At 46.0% G+C, this 26,897-nt stretch overlaps 1 protein-coding gene across 2 annotated transcripts in view; it reads left to right on the top strand.

The window, feature by feature from the left end:
* Positions 1 to 26,897, top strand: part of LOC120039491 (microtubule-associated protein tau-like) — a 111,572-nt gene that overhangs the window by 78,224 nt on the left and 6,451 nt on the right. Inside the window, exons 4-11 of one of the 2 annotated variants that reach the window (XM_038984902.1) lie at positions 2,248 to 2,419; positions 5,549 to 5,623; positions 9,109 to 9,375; positions 16,698 to 16,753; positions 17,475 to 17,595; positions 18,288 to 18,344; positions 18,960 to 19,119; positions 19,447 to 19,615. In XM_038984902.1, coding sequence (XP_038840830.1) covers positions 2,260 to 2,419; positions 5,549 to 5,623; positions 9,109 to 9,375; positions 16,698 to 16,753; positions 17,475 to 17,595; positions 18,288 to 18,344; positions 18,960 to 19,119; positions 19,447 to 19,615 — 1,065 coding nt within the window. In that variant the 5' untranslated portion in view covers positions 2,248 to 2,259. The remainder of the gene's footprint in view (positions 1 to 2,247; positions 2,420 to 5,548; positions 5,624 to 9,108; positions 9,376 to 16,697; positions 16,754 to 17,474; positions 17,596 to 18,287; positions 18,345 to 18,959; positions 19,120 to 19,446; positions 19,616 to 26,897) is intronic. The other variant, XM_038984903.1, reaches the window with a different exon arrangement.

Here is a 26,897-nt window from a genome sequence, read left to right as displayed (position 1 = left end):
CTGACTGAGGGTTGACTACATCTAGTCTGTTCCCTGACTGAGGGTTGACTACATCTTGTCTGTTCCCTGACTGAGGGTTGACTACGTCTTGTCTGTTCCCTGACTGAGGGTTGACTACATCTTGTCTGTTCCCTGACTGAGGGTTGACTACATCTTGTCTGTTCCCTGACTGAGGGTTGACTACATCTTGTCTGTTCCCTGACTGAGGGTTGACTACGTCTTGTCTGTTCCCTGACTGAGGGTTGACTACATCTTGTCTGTTCCCTGACTGAGGGTTGACTACATCTGATGATGTGGGGAATCACAGATAATGAGAGCTGTGGTCTCCCTGCCATGTGCAGATGGGCGAAGTGTGCGTGTCGTGCATGTGCGTTCGTGTGTGTGTGTGTGTGTGTGTGTGTGTGTGTGTGTGTGTGTGTGTGTGTGTGTGTGTGTGTGTGTGTGTGTGTGCGTATGTACTTAGAAGCCTGTCTGGCCCATCTGTGGGATCCCAGCTGACTTGTAGGGCCTGTTACCATGGTAACCATCTCCTTATGGTGTCTGTGTGTGTGTGTGTGTTGACTCTTCTCATTTTGGTCTCTCCACTGGATCATAATATGCATGATTCTTACTGCTAAGGCGAGAGGGCACGAGACAAATCAAATCTGTTTCTCTTTAAACTCCCAATTGAATTGTAAAGGCTGCAGAGCCCAGTTAATGTGTTTGTTATTTACACTACTGAGTGGCTGAAATAAAGCCTGTCTGCCTTCCCATTCCTCTACCCTTCTCCAGAAGTATGCATTCCTCTGCCCTTCTCCAGAAGTATGCATTCCTCTACCCTTCTCCAGAAGTATGCATTCCTCTACCCTTCTCCAGAAGTATGCATTCCTCTACCCTTCTCCAGAAGTATGCATTCCTCTACCCTTCTCCAGAAGTATGCATTCCTCTACCCTTCTCCAGAAGTATGCATTCCTCTACCCTTCTCCAGAAGTATGCATTCCTCTACCCTTCTCCAGAAGTATGCATTCATCTACCCTTCTCCAGAAGTATGCATTTAAAAGCATTGGATTGGTGCAAGCATGGCTTGAGGTAGTTTTACCCGTTTACCTCACAAGAGTCCATTCTGTTTAGCTCCTTGAGGGGAAGTATACAAGAGCAGACATGAGGAGAAGGGCAGAGAATCAGACTGTAGTTGTTGTTGTTGATTTGAGCATGTTAGGGTTGAGAGTGAGACAGGTGGTCCATGTTCCACACAGCCTTATGAAGACTTAGTCCTTCTTGGGTTTAGTCCTTCTATACTAGTCCTTCTCTGGATGTCCCCTTCATTCACCCTACATAACCCCCTTCCTCAAACATAACCCCCTTCCTGAACATAACCCCCTTCCCAGTGAAGGCTGCTGAGGGGAGGACGGCTCATAATAATGGCTGGAATGGAGCGAATTAAATGGTATCAAACATGGTTTCTATGTGTTTGATACCATTTATTCGCTCCATTCCAGCCATTATTATGAGCCGTGGAATGAGCCATTCCACTCATTCCATTCCAGCCATTACCACGAGTCTGTCCTCCCCGATTAAGGTGCCACCAACCTCCTGTGCCCTTCCTCACAGGCCTCTGTCCCTGTCTCACCCAGTGGGATGTGGGATGTTGAGCAGAGGCAAGGCCATATAGTCTACGTGCTGGTTGAGCTCAAACTGGTGCCATACCTCGATATAGTGACAGATTTCCAGACCCTTCCCTGTTGCCTACCCCTGCCTTAGGCCCTAGGTATGCCAAGTATGTGCCAGGCAGACTCTATACTGAGGACACTAGGAAGTGTCCCTTTATGCCTGATAGAGGCTTGGTGTGGGGGTTGTGCAATACTGCATTGTCATTTACTGATGGATTTGAGCTGCCAGTCTTTTTATTGCTTTAACCTTTATTATTCTCTCTCTCTCTCTCTCTCTCTCTCTCTCTCTCTCTCTCTCTCTCTCTCTGTCTCTGTCTCTGTCTCTGTCTCTGTCTCTCGCTCTCGCTCTCTCTGTCTCTCTCTCTGTCTCTCTCTCTGTCTCTCTCTCTCGCTCTCTCTCGCTCTCTCTGTCTCTCTCTCTCTTCATCTCTCTCTCTCTCTCTCTATCCCTTTCTCTTTCTCTCTCTCTATTTCTCACCCTCCCTCTCCTCCATCTTCCTCTCTCTCTCTACCGCTACCCCCTATCTCTCACCCCCCTCTTCCTCTTCCCTCCCCCCTCTCTCTCCCCCCACTCCTTCCCCCTTTCTTTCCTCTCCAGTGTCTAGTTGTCATGGCAGACAGTCGGCAGCCCGAGGACAACAGCTCCTCTCACTGGGCTCCTCCCACTAACGGAGCCCAGGACCAGTCAGCTGCCCTCGCTGGCCACGGAGAGAACGGCTTCTCCTCTTACAGAGAGAACGGCTATCACGGAGGACATGCTGCAACAGCAGGTGAGAGAGCACTGGGGGGGCATAGCCACATGTTAACTGAATCGGTGGGTGTTACCATGCAGCCTCGTTGAGGTTTGCTTGAGCCCCTGAGGGAAATAGCTGGAGCTGTATCCCTACAGGGTTTTAGGGACCTCGTTGGAGTTGGTGGTTTACCTGTAGATGTGTATAGTAGGCTGATTCTATGATTACAGTAAGACTTGCTGATAAGGAAGGATGTGACTGTGTAAAGTACTGGTTTTGTCCTTCAGGTTGAGTTTACTGTAACAGAGTAGCACATTGGCATGGTCCTAAAGGACTGGCATGGTCCAAGCGACTAACCACTCTATAGGGACCTCCTAAGGTTTCCACCACTCTAGTAATTAACTGACCGCAGGTGGTCTAGGGCACCTTTTAGGGACCTGGACATGGTTAAATAAGATGGCATTCTTCAGTGGCCTAGGGCACCTTTTAGGGACCTGGACATGGTTAAATAAGATGGCGTTCTTCAGTGGCCCAGGGCACCTTTTAGGGACCTGGACATGGTTAAATAAGATGGCGTTCTTCAGTGGCCCAGGGCACCTTTTAGGGACCTGGACATGGTTAAATAAGATGGCGTTCTTCAGTGACCCAGGGCACCTTTTAGGGACATGGACATGGTTAAATAAGATGGCGTTCTTCAGTGGCCCAAGGCACCTTTTAGGGACCTGGACATGGTTAAATAAGATGGCGTTCTTCAGTGGCCCAGGGCACCTTTTAGGGACCTGGACATGGTTAAATAAGATGGCGTTCTTCAGTGGCCCAGGGCACCTTTTAGGGACCTGGACATGGTTAAATAAGATGGCGTTCTTCAGTGGCCCAGGGCACCTTTTAGGGACCTGGACATGGTTAAATAAGATGGCGTTCTTCAGTGGCCCAGGGCACCTTTTAGGGACCTGGACATGGTTAAATAAGATGGCGTTTTTCAGTGGCCTAGGGCACCTTTTAGGGACATGGACCTGGTTAAATAAGATGGCGTTCTTCAGTGACGTATGAAGTCATTCAGTGACAGAGGTTAGATCAGGTGTTTGTGTGCTTGTGCATGTGTCTCAATGTTTGTTTGTCTGCGTGTCTGGCTGTGTGTGTGTGTGTGTGTCTGTGTCTGCAATTCTGCTTGTATATGTGTGTGTGTCTGCGTTTCTATACGTGTGTGTGTGTGTGTGTGTGTGTGTGTGTGTGTGTGTGTGTGTGTGTGTGTGTGTGTCCGCGTGCAGAGCAAGTGTCAGCCCGTATAGTTGAGAAGGTGACAGCAGAGGCGGTGGCCGTGCTCAAGCAGGAGCAGGACAAGCAGGACTCTACTAGGAGACTGTCCTCAGGTAGGCCTTCGTGACAGAGTTCCCTACAATACCTTCTTTCACACTACTGAGCAGAGCCGTGGCAGGTCGGCACGATAGGTGTGAAAAGGGTATGACGCACTAGCATCACACTGATAGCCTTATACCAGGCTACAGTAACCAACTTACGCTGGCCCCCGTGAGTGGCATGGGACATACTGCAGGGTAAGGTAAGGTGTCTGTCAAGCCTGTTTCCCTGGCTGTAGAATGACATCATCATTGTGCTGTTGATGCCGTTTGGCTGTTAGGATAGTCTTTAGCTGTGACTGCCGTTTGGCTGTTAGGATAGTCTTTAGCTGTGACTGCCGTTTGGCTTTTAGGATAGTCTTTAGCTGTGATGCCGTTTGGCTGTTAGGATAGTCTTTAGCTGTGACTGCCGTTTGGCTGTTAGGATAGTCTTTAGCTGTGACTGCCGTTTTGCTGTTAGGATAGTCTTTAGCTGTGACTGCCGTTTGGCTGTTAGGATAGTCTTTAGCTGTGACTGCCGTTTGGCTGTTAGGATAGTCTTTAGCTGTGATGCCGTTTGGCTGTTAGGATAGTCTTTAGCTGTGACTGCCGTTTGGCTGTTAGGATAGTCTTTAGCTGTGACTGCCGTTTGGCTGTTAGGATAGTCTTTAGCTGTGACTGCCGTTTGGCTGTTAGGATAGTCTTTAGCTGTGACTGCCGTTTGGCTGTTAGGATAGTCTTTAGCTGTGACTGCCGTTTGGCTGTTAGGATAGTCTTTAGCTGTGACTGCCGTTTGGCTGTTAGGATAGTCTTTAGCTGTGACTGCCGTTTGGCTGTTAGGATAGTCTTTAGCTGTGACTGCCGTTTGGCTGTTAGGATAGTCTTTAGCTGTGACTGCCGTTTGGCTGTTAGGATAGTCTTTAGCTGTGACTGCCGTTTGGCTGTTAGGATAGTCTTTAGCTGTGACTGCCGTTTGGCTGTTAGGATAGTCTTTAGCTGTGACTGCCGTTTGGCTGTTAGGATAGTCTTTAGCTGTGACTGCCGTTTGGCTGTTAGGATAGTCTTTAGCTGTGACTGCCGTTTTGCCGGTGCTCTCTGCCGCTTGTTAAAGCTACAGTCTGGGTTTGGTACATCCATCTACACATCCATTCCAGAGGGGTTACATTCCCCCGTCCTAATCCCTCAGATGTAGTACCAGAACAGAAGTGGCACCATTTAGTTGTTTTTTCTAATCCCAGACTGTAGCTTTAAACCAATGTTATTCGGGCTGTTACAGGTCATAGGACTATGACACGCATACTGACTGACAACAATTGCATTGACTTACTAGCGAGTACAACATGCATTCTAAATATGGGCTCAGTAACTTGCATCTTCAATATCCTCAATGTCTTCAATATATTCAGAATCTGTTCTGCCTCAATAGAGTCTATTCAGAAAACTGTTGAGCACTGTTTATCTTTTCTCTCAGTCTGAATGGGAGATTCTCGGCCTACAGTGACTCAGCAAAAACACCCTTCCTATTAAGCCAATCAGAGAGGCTCAGACCAGGGGGCTTGAGACTGTGGCCCAAATGGCACACTGCTCCCTATGTAGTGCACTACATTTGACCAGGGCCCATCTAGAGAAATAGTGTGCCATTTGAGATGCAGCCTAAATGTGCTGCTACGTAGCTCTCCCACACAACAGAACATCCCCCCAGCCGGACAACACACTCCCCAGAGACACACACACACATACGTACAATACAGCCACAGCGCTGTTGGTGTGGTTTGTTGTGTATCTTCCCTCCATCCATGTGTTGTCTACCCTGTCTGTCTCTTTCCCTTCACAGTGGAGGACTCTGCCAACCTGCCTCCCTCCCCTCCCCCCTCTCCGTCGGCAGAGCAGATCGGACCCATGGAGCAAGGTATGCACACAGAAGCTTGTCCACGTGCACAAACACTCAAGAACACACACGCAAGCAAGCAAGCACGCACACACACACACACACACACACACACACACACACACACACACACACACACACACACACACACACACACACACACACACACACACACACACACACACACACACACACACACACACACACACACACTCTTGAGACAGGGTGAGAGGATGAGTGTATGTGTGCGTGACAGGAGTGATAGGTGTATATCAGTTGGGAGGTAACACACTCACACACCTTCCTCTGGGTGTTGATGATGCATGATGGGACTCTTCTACTCCTTCCTTTTTCTTCCCTTCTTTATTTATCTTAGCCGCGTCTTCCCTTCTTTATTTATCTTAGCCGTGTCTTCCCTTCTTTATTCATCTTAGCCGTGTCTTTCCTTCGCATGGGTCAACTGGTACTGGTTTCCCCCTGTCTTTGTGTCTGTGTTTTGCTTGTCACTAGCCGGCTACCACCCGGTGACTCAACCTTGCACTGGTCACTTTAATAATGTTTACATACTGTTTTACCCATTTCATATGGATATATTGTATTCTAGTCAAGGCCATTCTATTAAACTATTGCTGTACATATACTATTCTATCCTACGTATTCTACAGATTAATACATATTCTATCCATATACTGTCCATAATGTCTATACATCCCATCACATTTATATACACTGCTCAAAAAAATAAAGGGAACACTTAAACAACACAATGTAACTCCAAGTCAATCACACTTCTGTGAAATCAAACTGTCCACTTAGGAAGCAACACTGATTGACAATAAATGTCACATGCTGTTGTGCAAATGGAATAGACAAAAGGTGGAAATGATAGGCAATTAGCAAGACACCCCCAATAAAGGAGTGGTTCTGCAGGTGGTGACCACAGACCACTTCTCAGTTCCTATGCTTCCTGGCTGATGTTTTGGTCACTTTTGAATGCTGGCGGTGCTTTCACTCTAGTGGTAGCATGAGACGGAGTCTACAACCCACACAAGTGGCTCAGGTAGTGCAGCTCATCCAGGATGGCACATCAATGCGAGCTGTGGCAAGAAGGTTTGCTGTGTCTGTCAGCGTAGTGTCCAGAGCATGGAGGCGCTACCAGGAGACAGGCCAGTACATCAGGAGACGTGGAGGAGGCCGTAGGAGGGCAACAACCCAGCAGCAGGACCGCTACCTCCGCCTTTGTGCAAGGAGGAGCACTGCCAGAGCCCTGCAAAATGACCTCCAGCAGGCCACAAATGTGCATGTGTCTGCTCAAACGGTCAGAAACAGACTCCATGAGGGTGGTATGAGGGCCCGACGTCCACAGGTGGGGGTTGTGCTTACAGCCCAACACCGTGCAGGACGTTTGGCATTTGCCAGAGAACACCAAGATTGGCAAATTCGCCACTGTGCTCTTCACAGATGAAAGCAGGTTCACACGCACATGTGACAGACATGACAGAGTCTGGAGACGCCGTGGAGAACGTTCTGCTGCCTGCAACATCCTCCAGCATGACCGGTTTGGCGGTGGGTCAGTCATGGTGTGGGGTGGCATTTCTTTGGGGGGCCTCCATGTGCTCGCCAGAGGTAGCCTGACTGCCATTAGGTACCGAGATGAGATCCTCACACCCCTTGTGAGACCATATGCTGGTGCGGTTGGCCCTGGGTTCCTCCTAATGCAAGACAATGCTAGACCTCATGTGGCTGGAGTGTGTCAGCAGTTCCTGCAAGAGGAAGGCATTGATGCTATGGACTGGCCCGCCCGTTCCCCAGACCTGAATCCAATTGAGCACATCTGGGACATCATGTCTCGCTCCATCCACCAACGCCACGTTGCACCACAGACTGTCCAGGAGTTGGCGGATGCTTTAGTCCAGGTCTGGGAGGAGATCCCTCAGGAGACCATCCGCCACCTCATCAGGAGCATGCCCAGGCGTTGTAGGGAGGTCATACAGGCACGTGGAGGCCACACACACTACTGAGCCTCATTTTGACTTGTTCTAAGGACATTACATCAAAGTTGGATTAGCCTGTAGTGTGGTTTTCCACTTTAATTTTGAGTGTCAGCACATTCAACTATGTAAAGAAAAAAGTATTTAATAAGAATATTTCATTCATTCAGATCTAGGATGTGTTATTTTAGTGTTCCCTTTATTTTTTTGAGCAGTGTATATATATATACAGTACCAGTCAAAAGTTTGGACACACCTACTCATTCCAGGGTTTTTCTTTATTTTTACTATTTTCTACTTTGTAGAATAATAGTGAAGACATCAAAACTATGAAATAACACATATGGAATCATGTAGTAACCAAAAAAAAGTTAAACATATAAAAATAGATTTTAGATTTTAGATTCTTCAAAGTAGCCACCCTTTGCCTTGATGACAGCTTTGCACACGCAGCTCAGAGCAGTAGGCTTGCACTGTACCCTAACACTGCACCATAACACTGTACCCTTAAGTGTCTGGTCTGTGTAGAATCACCTGTGAACCATGCATGGTTGATCTCTCGGTTTCCCTTACCTGTCACCCCTCACCCAATCTCCTAGACTCTACCCACCTTCTTTCTGTAAATGTACACCTTCTTCACTCTCTCTCTCTCTCTCTCTCTCTCTCTCTCTCTCTCTCTCTCTCTCTCTCTCTGTGTCTCTCTCTCTGTGTCTCTCTCTCTCTCTTTGTCTCTCTCTCTCTCTCTTTGTCTCTCTCTCTTTGTCTCTCTCTCTCTCTCTGTGTCTCTCTCTCTTTCTCTCTTTGTCTCTCTCTCTCTCTCTTTGTCTCTCTCTCTTTGTCTCTCTCTCTCTCTCTGTGTCTGTCTCTCTCTTTCTTTGTCTCTCTCTCTCTCTCTTTGTCTCTCTCTCTCTATCTCTCTGTGTCTCTCTCTCTTTCTCTCTCTCTCTCTCTTTCTCTCTCTCTCTCTCTTTCTCTCTCTCTCCTCTCTCTCTCTCTTTCTTGCTGCTCTCCCCTTTTGTGTTTCTCACCTGTTTATTTACACTTGCTGTAGATGACATCACGGCTTTCAGCTCTCCTCACAGCACCGACCAGTAACAACACACACGCTAACTATTCCCCCCACATAATGCTGGCCGCTGTATTACGCTGCATGGAATTCCAACTGAGCACATCTTTGGTACATACTTCTAAACTTACCAGACCATTTGAGGGTCCTTTCATGAATTTACCTGTAATTGCAGGAATACTTGCAGAAGATCACTACAATTAATGTATTGATTTGTGTCTGCATGCTTTAAAGATAAATTTTAATTGTGTTAGAATGTTTCCAAAAACACCACATTTTATAGCCACATTATATTGTAGGTCATTGCCTCCGACAGAGCTGAAAGTGCCTCACCGGTGTTATCCTATTGTGTAGTAAGCCCTGTCTGTGTTATCCTATTGTGTAGTAAGCCCTGTCTGTGTTATCCATGTCCATCTCCCTGTCCTGTCCCTGTCTTCCCCTTCCCAAAGAGGAGAGACTAGAGGTTGTCCCTACTCCCCCTGAGGAGGAGGAGGAGGAGAAGGAGGTGGAGGTTACCCAAGTCTCAGCAGCTCCTGAGGAGGAGTACCCAGGTCAACAGGGGGAGGATTCTGATCAGCAGCCCACAGACATTCTCTTAGAGCATGTTGATATTGTAAGCGAGCCCCAGGCTTTGCCCTGTCCGCAGGCCGAGACTCATAAAGTCCTCAACGGGGGAGGAATCCACCAGGCTGAGTTGGATAAACCATCAGAGGAAGGTGTGTGTGCGTGCGTGCGTGTGTGTGTCTGTGTGCCTGTGTGCGTGTGTCTGTGTGCGTGTGTGTCTGTGTGTGTGTGTGTGTGTGTGTGTGTGTGTGTGTGTCTCTGTGTGTGTGTGTGTGTGTGTGGCGTGTGTGTGTGCCTGTGTGCGTGTGTGTCTGTGTGTGTGTGTGTGTGTGTGTGTGTGTGTGTGTGTGTCTCTGTGTGTGTGTGTGTGTGTGTGTGTGTGTGTGTGTGTGTGTGTGTGTGTGTGTGTGTGTGTGTGTGTGTGTGTGTGTGTGTGTGTGTGTGTGTGTGTGTGTGTGTGTGTGTGTGTGTGTGTGTGTGTCTGTGTGTCTGTGTGTCTGTGTGTCTGTGTGTCTGTGTGTGTGTGTGTCTGTGTGCGTGTGTGCGTGTGTGTGTGTGTGGCGTGTGCACATGTGCATGTTTTTACTGTTTGTGTGTATATCCCACGTCGCATGTTTCCCTCCTCTCTATAGTCTGTTTTCAAGGCTGTGATGTGGATCTAGCTTTGTTGTGCTACTGGTTTCTTAGCTGTTGCTGCTGCTACAATGTGAACACATAATAGCACATTGATTTCTTATTGCATAAGCAGTCAATTCATTTTGTGCTTTCATCATTGATCGAACATTTTTTATGCGGCCCCCAGTTCACTTTTGAACTCATTGCTAAGTGTTTTTGCCAGCTACATTGCAAATGAGACGGTAAATGTTTTGAATGTCAGGTGTATTGTATTGATTCATTGCGAATCTGTTTTTTCCCCCCGTGGGGTTTTGCTTTTGGCTTTGGTACATTGTCTGTGTTCAATTGTGTCTCTGTATTATTTGCATTCAGTTTCATGTTGCTGTCATTTCATCTGACGTCAATGTAAACCAGCAATAATGTAGGAAGTACTAGATACAAGACTGTTTTCCAATGATCTCTATTCTACATCTCTGACACTGAGTTATACTCACTGAGTTATATTCACCTTCATTGATTGAACATTTCTAAATTTTCATCCTTTAATAAGATCTTCCTAAACATTTACTCGTCTTAGTTTGTAGTTAGAATCAATATCATAAAATGTGATTTGTATATAGTCGATATGAAACATGTTACATGCATTGTATCCTCTATTCATTCAGCACATAGGCTATCCTCGCACAAGGTAGCACAGTAATTCAAGTTTACTTAAAGTGCCAATATCTTCTTGAATATTTCAGATTCATTCTAAATATCCTATGTCATTCAAATCGTGCTCTTCATTCAGTCATTCTGTTCCTGCACACCATCCCAGTGTCATGGAACTGAACTGTGCTGCAATCATGCTCCCAGTGGCCAGAGATAGTATTGCTGTGTGCCCTACATTGTGCTTGACGGACAGCTATCCATATGAAGAGGGCTTTGCTTGTCTGTGCTGCTGTAGCATGTGGACACTGCAAAGAAAGAAAGAACGTTGAGCTAGTGTAACTCATCAGCAGCACAGACCGCTGCAGATTTACTTCCAGACCTGCCGGTGAACCCAGAGAAGCCTCGTTCCGACAATCCTACCATGGCAGAGGAGCATCCACAGGGGGCTCCCCCTCCGCAGAGCCCGGTGGCCCCCACCACAGAGAGAGAAACACCTGAGGGAGCAGAGAGCACTGTGTCCATCGCTGAGTCCTCCACTGGTTCCCCCCAAAACAAATCTCTAACAGATCCTACCCCCACAGAACCCGAGAAGACGGTTCAGCCTTTAGAGGAACCAGAAAAGGGGCAAGGGACTGGAAGTACCACTAGTGTGGTTCCTGAGATAGAATACCTTCCGGAGCCCAAGACCACGGCTGAGAAACAGCCCTCGGTTGAAGAGCTCGACTCAGTTCCTCTTTCAGTTGTATATGAGCCCCTGAAAGATTACATTGAGGAAGAGGAGGAAAATGATGATTATGTTACAACCAGTAAGTCAGCAAACCTTGAGAGCGTTCGTGAGGAGAAAGAGATCAAATCAGAGAAAACTGAGAAAAGAATGCTGAGTCTAGGACAATCGACCGCCAGGCCATTGTCATTTGAGACTGAGAAGATTGAAGAGACTCCTCAAAGTAAGGTCAGTGACGGAGAAAACCCAAAGCAGGAGGCACACATATCTGCTGCAGACAGTCTAAAAGACAAGCAGAGTTCGGAAGATAAGTCTGGAGTTGCTTCAAAAGATGAGTCCGGTATGACGGCCTACTTTGAGACCTCTACACAAAGGGATACTGAAAAACCAGGAGAACGTGGTGAGGGTTACTATGAGCTCAGTGCTGTCAGCCAGAAGAAGCCCTCAGAGGAGGTTCTGGGGGCCGATTCAAACATTAAAATAAGTCATTCAGCACCAGAACAGACAAAATCCAGCATAACGTTGATGAGTGACAGTGCCATGGACAAGCTAGAGGATCTCCCTAAGAGGAAGGATGTGTGTACTAGGCTGTCACCTGGCAAATTGTCATTGGAGCACAGAAGTCTTTCCCTGAATTTTGCTATTGGCTCAATGGGTCAAGCAGGAGAGCAAAACCAGTCGAAGCTCTCATCTCTTACAGAGGTCTCTTCCGGAAGCCTGGATGAAACCACAGGCTACCTTCCTGTAACCACCCCATTAGTAACATTAGAGAGACAGTTACTTCCTGTGACTCCAGAGATAGCTCTCCCAGTCCCTACCACTGAAACCTCCACTGATCTACCTGAAGACATCACCTCTAAGACAATGTGTTCTCCAGAGTTGTCACTCTCACCCATGAAGCAACACTACACCCATTTGAACGACCCATCCAACGACCTTCCTGAGATGCTGGACCTAGCCGGTGTTAAGCCCAAACCCACCCTGGAGAAGAGGGAGCTGGACCAGCATAATAGAAGGAGGTCTGTCCCTGCCTGTCCATCTGCTGCTCTGGTGGGCAGTTCTCTGGCCAAGCTGGTGCTGGGGAACCAGCAGACGCCCAGGGTGGTGGGTGGAGAGGAGAGCCAGCAGGAGGAGCGTGGTTACTGCGTGTTTAGTGAGTACTCTGGTCCCATGCCCTCGCCTGCCGATCTGCACAGCCCAGTGGGCTCCCCACACCAACGGTTCCCCACAGTGACTGAAGGGGACAGTGACGAGGAACTGGGAGCCATTGCGGAAGAGGGCGAGCAAAAGTTGGCACCGCAAAAAACAAACCAGGCAGAGGAATCGGTTGGAGGAACGGTTAAGCCAACTTTGGTGCTTGAAAGAGCTGTCACGGCAGGTGTCAAACCGGATCGTCTGAGGATCCCTGTGGCTCCATCCAAAGACAAATTGACAGAGTTCCGTCTGGAGAGCGGTCTTCCTGGGGACATCAAAACCCAAGCCATTCCTGAGGTAGAGTTGGAGCAGGACCTCTCCAGAGAAGCGTCCCCCATCCCACCAGACTTCGCATTTACTTTTGCCACTGAGGTGAAGGACGCCAAGCTTTTTGCGACCCCTGAGTCTCCAGCAAAAAAGGCTGCCACTGTGGAGGGAACCAAAGTTGAGGAAGCCACAGCAGAAGTCAAAGTAGAGGTGATGTCAGCAAGGATTGGGAAGAGTCAGAAGACTGGTCTTAAAAAGCCAGAGATGGAGAAAGTGGAGGAGAACTCAGACCCAGACCATCAGAATGCTGTTGAAGACTTACAGCCAAAGGATGTTCGAGGACTGGAGAGAGAAAAGAAAAAAGAACCCATGACATCATCACCAGAATCATTAGTGGAGATCATCAATGCGCAGGAGAAGAAGCGTGAAAGTGAACCAGAGGTGTCAACAGTACCAGCGGAGGCTGTCGTTCCAAAAGAAGAGGCCAAGACCAAAGCTGAAGAAACATTACCAACACCCTCTAACGTGAGCACTGCAGATGTGGAGGAAGCCACAGAGCAACTAGAAGAGAAAAGTCCAGAGAAAAGTGTTTCTGGAAGTTCTCCAATTATATTAATACCTCAGGCACAAGTTGAGGAAGAGGAGGAGGAAGACGATATAGAAGTAGCTGAGGAAGTCTTGGAGGAAGTTGAAGGCCCTCCTGTGCTCCTCAAGGAGAAAGAGCAAGAGAGTCACCCTGTGGAGAAGCAGGAGGAGGTGGCAGAAGAGGTGAGGGTGGTGGGTGGGGCGGAGGAGGTGATTGTTGAAAATCCTAAAGATTTGGAGTCTGCTGTTGCTGGGGATGACGAATCATGTGATGCTACTGCCCCAACCATTGATGAAGGGGATTATGCCGATCGCATCTCTCATCTATCTGCCTGTTCTGAAAATGACCAGCCACAAACCCTCGATGGAAAGGAGGCAGAGAAAGAGGAGAATAAAGTGGAGGATAAAGAAGGGGTGGTGCTGCAGGAGGAGGAGGAGTCCGCTGAAGTGGGGCAGGAAGTTGAGATGAAGGCTTCCAGTCGCGAGGAGACGGAGACCTCAGACGTACTGCAGAGCCAGACCAACGAGACCACCGCTCACGACGAGACCACCATGGACATCTCCATGTTAGACAGCGAGAGTGGCTGGGTGGACTCACAAGGTAGTAGTCCCAAAATGTGCATGCAATTATAACAATGTAAATGCAAAATGTTAGCTTCACATGTTTTTGCTTGTGTAACTCACACAACAACAAACAAGCGTTTTAACTGGACTATGAACAACAATACACAATCTATATCGTGGAAATCTTGAAATGCAACTTCATACACAGATGGTCCATTCTATTCAATACAGATAATGTTGAATATAGGACATATGGACCAGGTGTATGTGGGCTTAGCCCTCCTGTCCTATCTCACTCCCTGTGCTGCAGATGATGACAGAAGCGTAATGACAGAGCAGATTGAAGCTCTGCCCAAAACACAGAGTCCTGTCAAGACTCCCCTGGTAGAGAGACCCTCTAATAAACGTCCCCCTGGCAGAGGACAGGGGCGCGTCTCCACCCCCGAGCGCAAACTCAACCGCAGAGAGCCCCTCAGTCGTCGTCCAAAGGAGGAAGAGAAGAAGAAAAAAGGTTTCTAGATCTAGAATGTTAGATCGTCCATGTTATTCTGTGTTATTTACTGTATATATCTGTGGTACTGCAGAACATCACTTCTGTCAAGGAAATCTTAAAGTTGCACTGGGAAGGATTTGTTTTAGTTTTATTACACAGTTTGTAAATGACAATGTTATCACCTCTTCGTGGTCTTGAGACCCATGCTGTGTGTTGATTAAATGCAAATTGCACCACGCTATAATGACAACAGATGTCCACTTCCTTCCTGTTGTTAACCCTGTCTTCCTTCTCTGCTAGCGGGGACGAAGAGAACTGAACAGTGTAAGGTATCAGTCCTCCAGTGTCGCTCTCCCACTCGGAGGATTGTAGTCAAAGCTGCTACGTTCAGACAAGCTAGACCTGCTTCGCACCACGGCTCTGCTAGACGCAAGCCACCAGGTGACCTACCTACCGTCCTCACAGCAGGGAAACCGATGCAATGTAGCTGGCCAAAAACATAATGTGCACTGCAGACCCATCACTAGATGTTTGTCTGTTGTTCGTTTTTTTTCTCCCATTTTATTCCTGTATTGGTCATTATTTTGATGTTTTGTATTTGAGAATCATGAGATCATGTTGCATTATGCTCATCCAAGCTGTAAGCTCCGTGTTTGTGCTTTGTGAGAACCATGTGCCACTATCCCAGCTAGCACATAACGTTCAGAGAACCGTATGTTTCTTAGAGCTTGGTGAGAGCATACAACCTCCCCTTAACGTTCTGGGAATGATGCAGGATAGTTGCTTGGCTTTAGAACATTCTCAGCACATTTAAGGAACTTGACAAAAAAAACATAATTTTCTTGGTATTTCATTACTTTAACAGAACGTTTCCTAAAAGTTCAAACATGGTTACATTTCCTTTCAATTTTGGTAATGTTCTAGTAATGTTCTTTAACTGATTTGACATTGGGAATCTCTCTAAATAGTTCAGAGAACGTTATGAAACAACGTTCTTCTGTGGGAATTTCAGTACTTCAGCCTAACGTTTCCTAGAAGTTTCCTCATGGTTCTATTTAAAGTTATGTTATAAAATTATTCAGAGGACATTAAGAAAACATTCCAGAAAAACCACAAGAAAACTTTAGAGAACGTTCTAAGAATGTTATTTAAAACATATACCTTCCGTTCTCAGCATCAACAAAACTCTCACTACCTTAGGTTAATGAGTGTTTCTTTCCTTTGTAATGGGGTCTGTTTGAATAGACTAAAATTAACATTTTTGTATGTGTAAAAAAAAACATGGCAGGCTGGTGGCGCAGTGGACTAATTCTATGGATAGAGAACAGCCGATTATAGGTTTGAATCTTCACTGATGCTGTGTCACAATAAATGTGTTTGCATGATTAATGCCAAAGGAAATCAATTTCTGTGTGCTTGGAGTTCCAAAAAGTGAACCCAAATAATCTAGCAGTGTTATTAAAATCATATTGAAACATTCAGTGAAAGTTTTAAGGAAGCTATTCAAAAACCTAAAATGTTGTTCTCAGAGCGTAAATAAAACCTCAGAGGAAAACTTTCAAGGAACTAGACTAAAACGTTCTCAGAACCTCCAGCAAACCTAAAAATGAACGTTCCCAGAACAGGCAAAATGTTCACTTCCATTCTCAGAACGTTTAAAAAACATTCAGTTTTTACCGGTCAGAATACTTATGGCTTCGTTCCCAGAACCAATGGGAAACCAAAAACGCACGTTCCCACAACTTCCAAGGAACCAAATGTGCTAGCTTGGATGGTTTTTGTCTTGAGCCACAGTACTATCTATACCTTGCTCTTCTGTTTGGTGGAAGTGACTGGCAGGTGTCTGACTGGGGTGCTGCTGTGTGAACTGAAATATGGGTGAATTTGGTCAGGAACAAATGAGCCTGACAGAAATGCTCCCTTGAAGATTTGTAGTAAGAATGCATCACTTCTGCATTAGAACGTTTTCTGATTCAGTGGTTAAATATAGAGTGCACTGGCTGAGTGTGTGGACTGTGTGTGTGGACTGTGTGTGTGTTCGAGTGTTTGAGATTATTGATGGGCTGTAGTCTTCTCTGGTATCTGGCGTCTGCTGCATTCCCTCTACTCATTGCTACCGCTGTGTGTTTCTGTTGGCTGATATCACCCTCTGCTGGCCTAGCCCTGACAGTTGATTATTCTCTCTCTCTCTCTCTCTCTCTTCCATCGCTGTCCCTCCCTCGCTCTCTATCTCTCTTCTCTCTCTCTCTGTCTCTTTCCCCCCCCCTCTCTCTCTCTCTCTCCTCCCTGTCTTTCTCTCTCTTCCCTCTCTGCCCCCCCTCTCTTCCTGTATCCCTCTCTCTCTTCCCTCGCTGTCCCTCCCTCTCTCTCTCTCTCCTCAGCCGTGGAGGACCGGCAGCCTCTTAATGTGGCCCACCAATCCCGGGAAAGGACCTCTGTAAGTAATACAAACTGTATATGGTAATTTAGAATATATTGATGTCACATTGTGTTGTCACTGACATCCCACCTCCGATATGTCTTCGGTCTTTGTATTTCATTATTTTCCCATCTCTCATCTCCTGTCTGTCATTCTGTCTATTATTTGTCCATCTCTCTGTCTGTCCTGCATGCCATCCATTCATCCATTCATCCTACCTGCGTTGCCATGGCTACCGTCTAGAGCCTCACACGCACCGCCTTAAAAAACCATCGACTGACCAGGGGGGTAGAGGATCTGTCCTCCAGGCCCAACTCTGCATGCTCCCACACTAAACCCAAACCACTAGTGGAGGCGGAGTTATGCGGGCCACGCCCCTCCTCCGCATGCTCAGGCAGAAACTCCCCCTCACCCTCACTGCAGAGGCGGGGGCGGAGGGAAGAGAAGGTGAGGAGGAGGGGAAAGGAAAATACACGCCCTTTAGAGCAGTACCCTCCCTCCTTCCTGTATAGGTGCAATTCATTCCATATTGGTAATATTCTAATGTTCCGTAACGACTATGTCAGAGATGTTCATTCGTTTTTGTCCATTCATTCTCACAACCACACAATTGGGTATTACAAGTCATTTAGTTCTCAGCAATCGGGTGTTGTCGGTATGTTGTTATTAGATCTATGGCATGTGTTTGTATCTGTGTCTGCTAAGTGCTCATACATGTACTGTATGTTGTGTGTGACAGGAGGGTACCTACCGGACCCCAGAAAAGAGGTCCTCTCTGCCCAGGCCTGCATCCTCCCTGCCCCGCCGTGCCCCCCCAGCAGAGCACGACAACACCAGCCCTGCCCCACGCAGGCCCACCTGTAAGTAACCCTCCCCTTCACACACCTCCACACACTGTTTCTTCAGACAGATGATATACTGTCATATTGACCAGTATTATATACACATATGACAGAACGGTATAGGAGATTTGCTATTGAACTTGTTGATGATACTATGTGTAAAGACACCCTGTCCGCTCTTACTACGCGCTTTCCCCTTTCACAAGTTCTGGGATTTGACTGCTATCTAATCTCTTAACTCAACAACTATCCTCTGCTCAACTCAACTCTGTTTCTCTCTTAACAACTATCCTCTGCTCAACTCAACTCTGTTTCTCTCTTAACTTATCAACTATCCTCTGCTCAACTCAACTCTGTTTCTCTCTTAACTTATCAACTATCCTCTGCTCAACTCAACTCTGTTTCTCTCTTAACTTATCAACTATCCTCTCCCCCTTCACCCCCCCTCTCCTCCTCTTACTCCTCCTCCTCCTTTTCCTCCTCCTCCTCCCTCTTCTCCTCCTCCTCCCTCTTCTCCTCTAGCTCCTCCTCCTCCATCTAACTCCTCCCTCTTCTCCTCCTTCTCCTCTAGCTCCTCCTCCTCCATCTAACTCCTCCTCCTTCTCCTCTAACTCCTCCTCCTTCTCCTCTAACTCCTCCTCCTCCCTCTAACTCCTCCTCCTCCTCTAACTCATCCTCCTCCCTCTAACTCCTCCCTCTTCTCCCTGTAGCAATTCAAACTGAGCCCAGAGGGGAGCACAGGTCTGGGAGGTCCCCTAGTATCGCAGGTAGATCACAGATAGATCCACTCTGTCATCCACACCACGCCCTGGCTGTCTCTCACTAGCTTTGATAGATCCACTCTGTCATCCACACCACGCCCTGGCTGTCTCTCACTAGCTTTGATAGATCCACTCTGTCATCCACACCACGCCCTGGCTGTCTCTCACTAGCTTTGATAGATCCACTCTCTCATCCACACCACGCCCTGGCTGTCTCTCACTAGCTTTGATAGATCCACTCTGTCATCCACACCACGCCCTGGCTGTCTCTCACAAACTTTGATAGATCCACTCTGTCATCCACACCACGCCCTGGCTGTCTCTCACTAGCTTTGATAGATCCACTCTGTCATCCACACCATGCCCTGGCTGTCTCTCACTAGCTTTGATAGATCCACTCTGTCATCCACACCACGCCCTGGCTGTCTCTCACTAGCTTTGATAGATCCACTCTGTCATCCACACCACGCCCTGGCTGTCTCTCACTAGCTTTGGTCCTGTTCTCCTGCTAAGACGTTGCTGACACACGCCAGATCTTACAATGCCTGGATAGGTATTTTACGTCTCTGTCTTTATCACAGTTCCACCCTGACTTCTGTTACCTCTCTGTCTCCCACCCAGTCGGCACAAACTCATCGGCCCGTTCCCGTTCGGCCCGGAGCGGAGCCTCCACGCCCCACACCCCCGGCTCCACAGCAGTCACCCCAGGAACACCACCCAGCTACTCTTGCCGCACCCCTGGGAGTCGCACCCCCGGCAGCCACACACCCAAGTCTCTCAGGTTGGTAGTCTAGACGTTAGAGAAGTGGGCCAGCAACCTGGGGGTTGCCGGTTGAAATCCCACATCGTCAATGAAAGCTTGTGTGTGTGTGTGTGTGTGTGTGTGTGTGTGTGTGTGTGTGTGTGTGTGTGTGTGTGTGTGTGTATGTGTGTGTGTGTGTGTGTGTGTGTGTGTGTGTGTGTGTGTGTGTGTGTGTGTGTGTGTGTGTGTGTGTGTGTGCGTGGTTGCATATGTGTGTGAGTCTCAGGGATTTGGGTTTGTAAGCAAAATGACATATGTCCGTTCTCTGCAAGATAGTAGACAAAGTTGTTCTGTTGTTCTATTCAGCCTCCTCACTCAGGAGAAGAAGTTTGCTGTGATCCGCACACCGCCCAAGTCGCCCTCCACCACACCCAAGCAGCTGCGCGTCCTCAACCAGCCCCTGCCCGACCTGAAGAACATCAAGTCCAAGATCGGCTCCACAGACAACATGAAGTACCAGCCCAAAGGTGGACAGGTGAGATGACAACCACTCAGCATAGGGGATATGGCCTGTGTTGAATACCACTGTGGTCACCAGTCGTGGCTCTCTTGCGGTCTCTCTGTCTGTTTCTCTCTCTCTAACTATCTCTCTCTCCCTTTCTCTCTCTCTATTTCTCTCTCTTTTCCTCCCTGCGCACTGTTCCCTGTTCCCTTCTCTGTTCCCTGTTCCCTGCGCACTGTCCTCTAACCACCACTCTCCTCTCCTCTCCTCTTTTCTTCTCCTCTCTTCTCTTCTCTTCTCTTCTCTTCTCTTCTCTTCTCTTCTCTTCTCTTCCTCTCCTCTCCTCTCCTCTCCTCTCCTCTCCTCTCCTCTCCTCTCCTCTCCTCTCCTCTTTTCCTCTCCTCTCCTTTCCTCTCTTCTCCTCTCTTCTCTTTTCTTCTCTTTTCTTCTCTTCTCCTCTCTTCTCTTCTCCTCTCCTCTCCTCTCCTCTCTTCTCCTCCTCTCCTCCTCTCCTCTCCTCTCCTCTCCTCTCCTCTCCTCTCCTCTCCTCTTCTCTTCTCTTCTCTTCTCTTCTCTTCTCTTCTCTTCTCCTCTCCTCTCCTCTCCTCTCCTCTCCTCTCGTCTCGTCTCGTCTCGTCTCGTCTCCTCCTCTCCTCTCCTCTCCTCTCCTCTCCTCTCCTCTCCTCTCCTCTCCTCTCCTCTCCTCTCCTCTCCTCTCCTCTCCTCTCCTCTCCTCTCCTCTCCTCTCCTCTTCTCCTCTCCTCTCCATCATAAAGCACTGCATCTGTTTGTGGTCCTGCTACGTTGCACCTGCCCACCCACATTCTCAGTCTCCCACTCCCCGTGTGTGCTGTTTTTCCATCTCTGCCAAAGCAAATGTTTATCCTCCCTTCTCATTAGTCGAGGGTTGTTTACCTTCTGGTCCGATTGGTTGACGGTTGTTTACCCTCTGGTCTGATTGGTTGAGGGCTGTTTGACCTCTGGCATGATAAGGAGAAGTGGATTTGAACCAGAAGCCATAAACTAAAGATCCCAGTCTGTAGTCATTTCAGCTCCATGGAAGTTTACAGCTAGCCTGGTTCCAGATCTGTTTGTACTGTCTTACCAACTCCTTTCATCGTTTGGAGTCAGACCAGGGCAAAAATGTGTTCAAAAGTTACATGTTTTTTCCCCAAAATATCTGCTTTCTTAAAAAACACTTTGCCCGACCCTGTTTTCCATGACAACAATGGGAGTTGGCCAGACAACAGAAACAGATCTGAGACCAGGATGTACATGACATTAAGGCAGGGAAATAGCCTACACACAAGTACCAGTGGCTGTGTTCTTGTGGTCGTTTCTTCCTCATTCCTACTCTGACAGACGCTATTAGCCAGAGAGGTCTTTAGCTCATGCAGAAAACAATCCAGCCTGTCTACTCACTCGCTCACTCACAGTGTACATATTTAACCAACAAGCTGAGTCTCACAGTGTACATATTTAACCAGCAAGCTGAGTCTCACAGTGTACATATTTAACCAGCAAGCTGAGTCTCACAGTGTACATATTTAACCAGCAAGCTGAGTCTCACAGTGTACATATTTAACCAGCAAGCTGAGTCTCACAGTGTACATATTTAACCAACAAGCTGAGTCTCACAGTGTACATATTTAACCAGCAAGCTGAGTCTCACAGTGTACATATTTAACCAGCAAGCTGAGTCTCACAGTGTACATATTTAACCAGCAAGCTGAGTCTCACAGTGTACATATTTAACCAGCAAGCTGAGTCTCACAGTGTGCATATTTAACCAGCAAGCTGAGTCTCACAGTGTACATATTTAACCAGCAAGCTGAGTCTCACAGTGTACATATTTAACCAGCAAGCTGAGTCTCACAGTGTACATATTTAACCAGCAAGCTGAGTCTCACATGGTACATATTTAACCAGCAAGCTGAGTCTCACAGTGTACATATTTAACCAGCAAGCTGAGTCTCACATGGTACATATTTAACCAGCAAGCTGAGTCTCACAGTGTACATATTTAACCAGCAAGCTGAGTCTCACAGTGTACATATTTAACCAGCAAGCTGAGTCTCACAGTGTACATATTTAACCAGCAAGCTGAGTCTCACAGTGTACATATTTAACCAGCAAGCTGAGTCTCACAGTGTACATATTTAACCAGCAAGCTGAGTCTCACAGTGTACATATTTAACCAGCAAGCTGAGTCTCACAGTGTACATATTTAACCAGCAAGCTGAGTCTCACAGTGTACATATTTAACCAGCAAGCTGAGTCTCACAGTGTACATATTTAACCAGCAAGCTGAGTCTCACAGTGTACATATTTAACCAGCAAGCTGAGTCTCACAGTGTACATATTTAACCAGCAAGCTGAGTCTCACAGTGTACATATTTAACCAGCAAGCTGAGTCTCACAGTGTACATATTTAACCAGCAAGCTGAGTCTCACAGTGTACATATTTAACCAGCAAGCTGAGTCTCACAGTGTACATATTTAACCAGCAAGCTGAGTCTCACAGTGTACATATTTAACCAGCAAGCTGAGTCTCACAGTGTACATATTTAACCAGCAAGCTGAGTCTCACAGTGTACATATTTAACCAGCAAGCTGAGTCTCACAGTGTACATATTTAACCAGCAAGCTGAGTCTCACAGTGTACATATTTAACCAGCAAGCTGAGTCTCACAGTGTACATATTTAACCAGCAAGCTGAGTCTCACAGTGTACATATTTAACCAGCAAGCTGAGTCTCACAGTGTACATATTTAACCAGCAAGCTGAGTCTCACAGTGTGCATATTTAACCAGCAAGCTGAGTCTCACAGTGTACATATTTAACCAGCAAGCTGAGTCTCACAGTGTACATATTTAACCAGCAAGCTGAGTCTCACAGTGTACATATTTAACCAGCAAGCTGAGTCTCACATGGTACATATTTAACCAGCAAGCTGAGTCTCACAGTGTACATATTTAACCAGCAAGCTGAGTCTCACATGGTACATATTTAACCAGCAAGCTGAGTCTCACAGTGTACATATTTAACCAGCAAGCTGAGTCTCACAGTGTACATATTTAACCAGCAAGCTGAGTCTCACAGTGTACATATTTAACCAGCAAGCTGAGTCTCACAGTGTACATATTTAACCAGCAAGCTGAGTCTCACAGTGTACATATTTAACCAGCAAGCTGAGTCTCACAGTGTACATATTTAACCAGCAAGCTGAGTCTCACATGGTACATATTTAACCAGCAAGCTGAGTCTCACAGTGTACATATTTAACCAGCAAGCTGAGTCTCACAGTGTACATATTTAACCAGCAAGCTGAGTCTCACAGTGTACATATTTAACCAGCAAGCTGAGTCTCACAGTGTACATATTTAACCAGCAAGCTGAGTCTCACAGTGTACATATTTAACCAGCAAGCTGAGTCTCACAGTGTACATATTTAACCAGCAAGCTGAGTCTCACAGTGTACATATTTAACCAGCAAGCTGAGTCTCACAGTGTACATATTTAACCAGCAAGCTGAGTCTCACAGTGTACATATTTAACCAGCAAGCTGAGTCTCACAGTGTACATATTTAACCAGCAAGCTGAGTCTCACAGTGTACATATTTAACCAGCAAGCTGAGTCTCACAGTGTACATATTTAACCAGCAAGCTGAGTCTCACATGGTACATATTTAACCAGCAAGCTGAGTCTCACAGTGTACATATTTAACCAGCAAGCTGAGTCTCACAGTGTACATATTTAACCAGCAAGCTGAGTCTCACAGTGTACATATTTAACCAGCAAGCTGAGTCTCACAGTGTACATATTTAACCAGCAAGCTGAGTCTCACAGTGTACATATTTAACCAGCAAGCTGAGTCTCACAGTGTACATATTTAACCAGCAAGCTGAGTCTCACAGTGTACATATTTAACCAGCAAGCTGAGTCTCACAGTGTACATATTTAACCAGCAAGCTGAGTCTCACAGTGTACATATTTAACCAGCAAGCTGAGTCTCACAGTGTACATATTTAACCAGCAAGCTGAGTCTCACAGTGTACATATTTAACCAGCAAGCTGAGTCTCACAGTGTACATATTTAACCAGCAAGCTGAGTCTAATGACAAACACACAGTAGTTGCTGTTATATGAATCTTTCAGAATGGAGAATCCCCATTGGCAGATGAGGTTGGTTTTGATCCTTGATGTTGAAGGACCTTTGTTCTGTGAGAGGAGTAGAAGACAGGGCTGAGTTTAATGAGCTCTAGTCTGCTGTTGCAGACTGGACGAAGGCTCAGGGCTTCAGTGTAACACAGACTCAGAGAAAATTAGAAAATATAATGAACCCCAGAATAATCCCAATTTATAAATCTCAAAATGAATCCAATAAATTCTATCTTCCAATGGAAAATCTTTATTTTGGTGCAGTGATTTCACTGCAATATTTTGTGGTGACCTGTAACCCCCCTATGATTCTACCCACTTGTATTTGCTGTAGGCGGCTATTTAGGATCTCTATTTAGAATCTCTATTTAGGCAGCATATTTAGAATCTCTATTTAGGCAGCTATTTAGGATCTCTATTTAGAATCTCTATTTAGGCAGCATATTTAGAATCTCTATTTAGGCAGCTATTTAGGATCTCTATTTAGAATCTCTATTTAGGCAGCATATTTAGAATCTCTATTTAGGCAGCTATTTAGGATCTCTATTTAGAATCTCTATTTAGGCAGCTATTTAGAATCTCTATTTAGGCAGCATATTTAGAATCTCTATTTAGGCAGCTATTTAGGATCTCTATTTAGAATCTCTATTTAGGCAGCTATTTAGGATCTCTATTTAGAATCTCTATTTAGGCAGCTATTTAGGATCTCTATTTAGAATCTCTATTTAGGCAGCTATTTAGGATCTCTATTTAGAATCTCTATTTAGGCAGCTATTTAGAATCTCTATTTAGAATCTCTATTTAGGCAGCTATTGAGGATCTCTATTTAGAATCTCTATTTAGGCAGCTATTTAGAATCTCTTTTTAGAATCTCTATTTAGGCAGCATATTTAGAATCTCTATTTAGGCAGCATATTTAGGATCTCTATTTACGCAGCATATTTAGAATCTCTATTTAGGCAGTGTCGTGTCTTTGACTATGCCAGATTAATTGCTATGACATGCTATTCTATAAAATAATTTCTCCGTAATTAATATTACCTGATTGAACTAATCATGTAAATGTTAATTAACTAGAGAGGGACACCACGAAAGAATATTTATAGAGCTGTTATCTTTCGAATAAACTCTTGAAGATTTAGTAAGATTTTACATCCATAACAGTCACATTAATCGTCATTTTATTCAGTCTCATCTGAAAGTTGTAAGTCCTTGATTATCTGCAAGAATCCTGGCTAACAAGTTGAATCAGCAATACAAAATTGGGTTTAATTATTTATTTACTAAATACCTAACTAATCACACAGAAACACACATACACAATTAAATCATAACTTGATCACAAATTACGTCATACAGAAAAACGTCCCTAGCGGGCGGAATAGATATGACAGCTTGTTACACAAAGAAAAGGGGCGGGATTTTAGTGAAAGAGCGGGAGACTGGAACAGAGGCGAAGCTGTGCTATCGTAAATACAGTATCTTATGCATTCTAAATTACCGCCCATTTGAAGAGGAAAATGCAATAAATATTTACTCTGAGCTGCGCTTCAGTAGGTTGGTGGTAGATGGACCGTGTCGCCAACCCGAGTCCTCTGTCCTTTGAAGAATGTCTCTGGTGCCTTACTGGATACGTTGGAGGAACGTTGTGTGGGTTGGGTGCAGGAACGTCCTTCCTAACCTGCGTTTAGCTGTTGCTAACTCAACGGCTAGGAGATATCACTTCTGTAGTGAATACGAGTTCAAAGTTCATACCATTCACAATCAAAGTCCATGCTGCTGTTGGCTTAGTTCTGTAGTTATTATCTGAACCATTCTGACACCGGATCGTCATCCTAGTGTACCCGGAACAGAAAGTTATATTCTTGTCAATGGCTTTTATAGTGGAGGGAGAGGGGTGTGTCTGAAAAGTTTATAACCCATGCCTCTTCACAGGGGCGGGCCACTGTGAGCAGAGGAACACTTATGAAAGTCCAGATCTCTCATTTGGAAGCTAAAATTACATTTCACCTCTTCACAAATAATGTCATATTCAAACATTTGAATTAAACAACAATTCCATGTGAATCCGATACCTCTTACGTTTAGACTTTCCACAGTAGAGTTTATGTCATTCTATCATTGATGAGAATGTGTCAGAGGGCAACCGAACTGACATAATATACCTTAAGTACCACCGCATATGTTCAGTTGGTCGGATTACCAGAATATAGTTCATTTCCCCCCACTTCTGATGTTACCCAGAATCTCTATGTTAACCCATGGGTTTCCTTATGTCACATCAGTTATAGTAGGGAGAGAGAAAAAGGGGGAAAGAGGTATTTATGACTGTCATAAACCTACCCACAGGCCAACGTCATGACAGCAGCATATTTAGAATCTCTATTTACGCAGCATATTTAGAATCTCTATTTAGGCAGCATATTTAGAATCTCTATTAAATAAGGCAGCATATTTAGAATCTCTGGTGTTTGTCATTGACTGACCTTGTAGAGATGGTCATGTTTTAGCAGCTTTAGAATCTGCAAAACGAATTAGATGAAAAGCACAGGTGCGGGTGTGTATGTATTGTGTGTATGTATTTATGTGTGTGTTTGACTGTGTGTATTCCCACTTGTGTGTGTCTGCATTTAATTGGCACACATGTGTGTGTCCTCAGGTGACAGGAGAATCCAGGTCAGAGTCTGGTTGATGAAATAATAGGTTTGTAGGCCAGGGTTCTCCTTTCCAGAGACGTACCAGCTTGTGTTCACTCATTGGCTCACGTCTCATTCCAACCACGTCTCTTGTGATCGCTACACGGTATAGGTCTTGCCAGTCCTGTATTTCAGACAAGTATTTGCACATAATTATTTTATTTTTAAATCGGAAACGATTACCTTATAGCCTCAACTCAATATTGGGAAGGTGTTCTTAATGTTTTGTACACTCAGTGTATATGTGACGTCGGGGCATGGATTCTACAAGGTGTCGAAAACGTTCCATAGGGATGCTGGCCCATGTTGACTCCAATCCTTCCCACAGTTGTGTCAAGTTGGCTGGATGTCCTTTGGGTGGTGGACCGTTCTTGATACACATGGGAAACTGTTGAGCATGAGAAACCTAGCAGCATTGCAGTTCTTGACACAAACCGGTGTGCCTGGAACCTACTAC

This window comes from Salvelinus namaycush, unplaced genomic scaffold (genome assembly GCF_016432855.1).
Source record: "Salvelinus namaycush isolate Seneca unplaced genomic scaffold, SaNama_1.0 Scaffold275, whole genome shotgun sequence".
Classification (NCBI taxonomy): Eukaryota; Metazoa; Chordata; class Actinopteri; order Salmoniformes; family Salmonidae; genus Salvelinus; species Salvelinus namaycush.
This window is presented reverse-complemented; position numbering and strand designations above follow the sequence as displayed.